The sequence below is a fragment of the Triticum aestivum genome, chromosome 2A, assembly GCF_018294505.1.
Source record: "Triticum aestivum cultivar Chinese Spring chromosome 2A, IWGSC CS RefSeq v2.1, whole genome shotgun sequence".
In the NCBI taxonomy this organism is placed as follows: Eukaryota; Viridiplantae; Streptophyta; class Magnoliopsida; order Poales; family Poaceae; genus Triticum; species Triticum aestivum.
The window spans coordinates 724,958,411-724,963,908 of record NC_057797.1 but is presented as its reverse complement, the minus strand read 5'-3'; the positions used below and the strand labels follow the sequence as shown (position 1 = coordinate 724,963,908).

At 50.1% G+C, this 5,498-nt stretch overlaps 1 protein-coding gene across 2 annotated transcripts; it reads left to right on the top strand.

Moving 5' to 3' along the window:
- Positions 1–283: 283 nt before the first annotated feature.
- Positions 284–3,101, top strand: LOC123186227 (receptor-like serine/threonine-protein kinase SD1-8). Of its 2 annotated transcripts, XM_044598014.1 has the most exons (6): positions 284–1,678; positions 1,817–1,918; positions 2,012–2,166; positions 2,255–2,465; positions 2,560–2,797; positions 2,871–3,094. In XM_044598014.1, exons 1-6 carry the CDS (start codon positions 370–372, stop codon positions 2,986–2,988), a joined length of 2,133 nt encoding a protein of 710 aa, XP_044453949.1. In that variant the 5' UTR covers positions 284–369; the 3' UTR covers positions 2,989–3,094. The 2 variants fall into 2 exon arrangements, with proteins under 2 accessions (XP_044453949.1, XP_044453948.1); XM_044598013.1 differs by having other exon boundaries at positions 285–1,918; positions 2,871–3,101.
- Positions 3,102–5,498: the final 2,397 nt, after the last annotated feature.

Sequence of the window (5,498 nt, the reverse complement as noted above, 5' to 3'; positions counted from 1 at the left end):
GTTCTTGGACCGAGTCGATCCGTCGGCCATGGACTAGCTATTCCCCTACATGTACGTAGCCTGCCAAGCGACCGCGCAATCAAATGGCCACTCGTTAGTATTCGCAACATGGTGGATACATCACCGGGATCGTGTAGAAACAACAGCCTACTTCTCCTTTGACGCCCGGCGATGAAACATAGAGCAGCTATCAAACACACGCGCATTTCTTTTGTTTCGTCCTTCCTCCGTTCCGAATTACTTGTCGCGGGTATGAATATATCTAGATGTATTTTAGTTTTAGATACATCCATTTCTGCGACGAGTAATTTGGAACGAAGGAAGTACTACCAAAAAGTGCTACGAGAGGCCGCGAACCACAACACAACCATGTTTCTCAACCTTCGTGTCATGCTCGTCTCCGTGCTCTGCCTTTCAATCGGAACCAGCTTGGGCTCGGGCGTTTCATCTCCGGACGCTCTGAACGATGGCCGCCGCAATATCACCGGCGACCAGACGCTCGTCTCGGTTGATGGCTCCTTCACACTGGGGTTCTTCTCCCCGGGCGCGCCAAGCCGATGGTACCTCGGGATATGGTTCTCCGCGTCCACGGACGCCGTGGTCTGGGTGGCCAACCGCGACAACCCGCTCAACGACACCGCCGGCGTGCTGGTGATCGACGGCGCGGGCATCCTTCACCTTCTCGATGGCTCCAGTCGGGCCGCGTGGTCCTCCAACACGACGGACGGCGACACTCCTTCCGCGGCGGTGGCGCAGCTGCTTGAGTCCGGCAACCTGGTGGTGCGCGACGAGAGCAGCGGCACCGTCCTCTGGCAGTCGTTCGACCACCCGACCAACACCCTGATCGCGGGCATGAGGCTCGGCAGGAACCCGCAGACCGGCGTCGAGTGGTCCCTCACGTCGTGGCGGTCCCCGGACGACCCGGCGACGGGCGATTGCCGTCGCGCCATGGACACCAGGGGGCTCCCGGACTGCGTGTCGTGGCGCGGCGGCGCCAAGAAGTACCGCACGGGGCCGTGGAACGGGCTGTGGTTCAGTGGCATCCCGGAGATGGCGTCCTACTCCAACATGTTCACCAACCAGATGGTGGTCCGGCCCGACGAGGTGGCCTACGTGTTCAACGCCACGGCGGGCGCGCCCTTCTCGCGGCTCGTGCTGAGCGAGTCCGGCGTGATCCAGCGGCTGGTGTGGGACGCCGATAGCCGGGTGTGGAACGTGTTCGCGCGGGCGCCGATGGACGTGTGCGATGACTACGCCAAGTGCGGCGCCTTCGGGCTGTGCAACGTGAACACGGCGTCCACGCTCTTCTGCGGCTGCGTGGTGGGGTTCGTCCCAGTGTCCCCCGCGCAGTGGTCCATGAGGGAGGCGTCGGCCGGGTGCCGGAGGAACGCGCCGCTGGAGTGCCGCGGCAGGGGCGCCACCACGGACGGGTTCGCGGTGGTGTCCGGCGTGAAGCTCCCCGACACGGACAACGCGACGGTGGACGCCGGCGCGACGCTGGAGGAGTGCAGGGCGAGGTGCCTGGCCAACTGCTCGTGCGTGGCCTTCGCCGCCGCGGACATCAGAGGAGGTGGTGGAGGCAGCGGTTGCGTCATCTGGGTTGGTGACATCGTCGATGTCCGGTATGTCGACAAAGGGCAGGAGCTCTACGTGAGGCTGGCAAAGTCTGAACTAGCAGGTACGTACGTGCAGCTGCAGTGCAACTATGCCAATTTGTATAGGTCCCAACAACAATTAACAATTGGTCAAATATCGTCATACATCATATATGTGACTGTTAATGCAGTAATTTTCTTCGTGAAATTTATTTGTGCAGCTAATAAAAAGAGGGGGAGTTTGCTAAAGATTTTACTGCCTGTTGCGGCATGTCTGCTTGTACTGATGTGCATGTTCCTTGTTTGGATATGCAAGTTCAGAGGTAGAATCACGGCTGCTTCACAACTCAGGATGCATTATTACCGTAGCACTTCTGAGGACTACTAACAAACAATATTTCAATTCTTTCTGTTAGGCATGCGCCGTAAAAAGGATATCCAGGCAAAGACTATTCTGGGTGATGAAAATATAGAGCTTCCATTTGTTAGCTTCAGAGACATTGTTACCGCAACAAACGATTTCTCTAAGGAGAACATGCTCGGACAAGGAGGCTTTGGGAAGGTTTACAAGGTAACAAAATTAATCTTACCAAGTACAGTATCTGATGAAGGCGACAATACTGTATTGTTCAGCTTAAGAATGATAAGAAATTCTGCAGGGAATGCTAGAAGATGATACAGAAGTTGCTATCAAAAGGCTCAGTAAGAGTTCTGGACAAGGAGCAGAAGAATTCAGAAATGAAGTTGTTCTAATTGCCAAGTTGCAGCATAGAAACCTTGTTAGACTTCTTGGTTATTGCATTCATGGAGATGAAAGGCTTCTGATTTACGAATACTTACCAAACAAAAGCTTGGATATCTTCACTTTTGGTATGTTCAAATTTACATTTTCATAAAAGCTAGCACGCTATTTGAAAGAGCTTGACTGCATAATTATAACATTGTTGCATAATGTTTTTGCTAGATGATGCAAGTAAGTATGTTCTTGACTGGCCAACAAGGTCTCAAATAATCAAAGGAGTAGCCAGAGGACTTCTTTATCTCCACCAAGATTCAAGGTTGACTATAATTCATAGAGATCTCAAATCAAGCAACATCTTGTTAGATGTGGATATGAGCCCAAAGATATCTGATTTTGGTATGGCAAGAATCTTTGGTCGCAACCAACAAGAAGCAAACACTAACCGAGTTGTTGGGACTTAGTGAGTAATTCGTGCAAGACATTTATTTAGTTAAAATTATATGTTACTCAATTATTGATCATTTGTGATGCAGCGGTTACATGTCTCCTGAATATGCAATGGACGGCGCCTTCTCTGTCAAGTCCGGTACCTATAGCTTTGGTGTACTACTCTTGGAGATCATAAGTGGTCTGAAGATTAGCTTACTGTGACGCCCCCGATTCAATCGTACACTAATCATGCACGCAAATGTGTACGATCAAGATCAGGGACTCACGGGAAGATATCACAACACAACTCTACAAATAAAATAAGTCATACAAGCATCATAATACAAGCCAGGGGCCTCGAGGGCTCGAATACAAGTGCTCGATCATAGACGAGTCAGTGGAAGCAACAATATCTGAGTACAGACATAAGTTAAACAAGTTGCCATAAGATGGCTAGCACAAACTGGGATACAGATCGAAAGAGGCGCAGGCCTCCTGCCTGGGATCCTCCTAAACTACTCCAGGTCGTCGTCAGCGGGCAGCACGTAGTAGTAGGCACCTCCGGTGTAGTAGGGGTCGTCGTCGACGGTGGCGTCTGGCTCCTGGACTCCAGCATCTGGTTGCGACAACCAGAAAGGAAGGAAAAGGGGAAAAGGGGGGGAGAAAGCAACCGTGAGTACTCATCCAAAGTACTCGCAAGCAAGGAACTACACTACATATGCATGGGTATATGTGTAAGGAGGCCATATCAGTGGACTGAACTGCAGAATGCCAGAATAAGAGGGGGATAGCTAATCCTGTCGAAGACTACGCTTCTGGCAGCCTCCGTCTTGCATCAAGTAAAAGAGAGTAGATTGAAGTCCTCCAAGTAGCATCTCCAAGTAGCATCTCCAAGTAGCATAATCCTACCCGGCGATCCCCTCCTCGTATCCCTGAGAGAGAGCGACCACCGGTTGTATCTGGCACTTGGAAGGGTGTGTTTTATTAAGTATCCGGTTCTAGTTGTCATAAGGTCAAGGTACAACTCCAAGTCGTCCTGTTACCGAAGATCACGGCTATTCGAATAGATTAACTTCCCTGCAGGGGTGCACCACATAACCCAACACGCTTGATCCCATTTGGCCGGACACACTTTCCTGGGTCATGCCCGGCCTCGGAAGATCAACACGTCGCAGCCCCACCTAGGCAAAACAGAGAGGCCAGCACGCCGGTCTAAACCTAAGCGCGCAGGGGTCTGGGCCCATCGCCCTGAGCACACCTGCACGTTGCGTACGCGGCCGAAAGCAGACCTAGCCTAGTGGCGTTCCAGTCCAATTCGGCGCGCGCCGCTCCGTCGCTGACGTCTGAAGTGCTTCGGCTGATACCACGACGTCGGGATACCCATAACTACTCCCACGTAGATGGTTAGTGCGTATAGGCTCGTAGCCAGACTCAGATCAAATACCAAGATCTCGTTAAGCGTGTTAAGTGTCCGCGAACACCGAACAGGGCCAGGCCCACCTCTCTCCTAGGTGGTCTCAACCTGCCCGGTCGCTCCGCCACAAAGTAACAGTCGAGGGCCGTCGGGAACCCAGGCCCACCTCTACCGGAATGGAGCCACCTGTCCTTTCAGCCCCCTCGTCAGAATCACTTGCCGGTACTCAATGAGCTGACCCGACTTTAGTCACCATCTGTATAGTATGTATGTATGTATAGTATATACCCGTGATCACCTCCCAAGTGATCACGGCCCGATAGTATAGCAAGGCAGACTGACAAGAATGTAGGGCCAATGATGTTAAACTAGCATCCTATACTAAGCATTTAGGATTGCAGGTAAGGTATCAACAGATGTAGCAACAATGTCAGGCTATGCATCGGAATAGGATTAACGAAAGCAGTAACATGCTACACTAGTCTAATGCAAGCAGTATAGAGTAGAATAGGCGATATCTGGTGATCAAGGGGGGGGGCTTGCCTGGTTGCTCTGGCAAGAGAGAGGGGTCGTCAACTCCGTAGTCGAACTGGTCAGCAGCAGCGTCGGTCTCGTAGTCTACCGAAGAGAAGAGGGGGAAGAAATAATGAATACAGAGCAAACAAAGCACCAAAAAATATATCAAGGCAATACGCGGTGTTCGGTGTGCCCTAACGCGGTAGTAGGTGATACCGGTGAAGGGGGGGGAAACCCCCGGGAAAGTATTCCCGGTGTTTCGTGTTTTCGGGCAGAGGAGCCGGAGGGGGAAAGTTGCGGGTTCGATAGGTTAGGGGGGTGTGGCGGACGAACGGACTACGTATCCGGAATCATCTCGTCGTTCTGAGCAACTTTCATGTTGAAAATATTTTAATCCGAGTTACGGATTAAAAGATATGATTTTCTAAAGATTTTATTAATTTCTGGAATTTAATTAATTATTTAATTAATTCGAAAAATGGATTAATGACGTCAGCATGATGTCATGCTGACGTCAGCAGTCAACCGAGTTGACTTGGTCAACCTGACATGTGGGTCCAGTGGGACCCACCTGTCATTGTCTGTTTAGGTTAATAATAGATTAGTCAATATAATTACTATTTAATTAACCTACCTAGTTAATTAAATTAATTAAACCGGATTAATTAACTTAATTAATTCATTAGATAATTAATTAATTAATAATTAATTTTATTAAATCATTTATTTATTTATTTATTTATTTTTAATTTCTTTTTTTTTGTAAAACGTTATGGGCATGGGGCCCATCTGTCATAGGCCC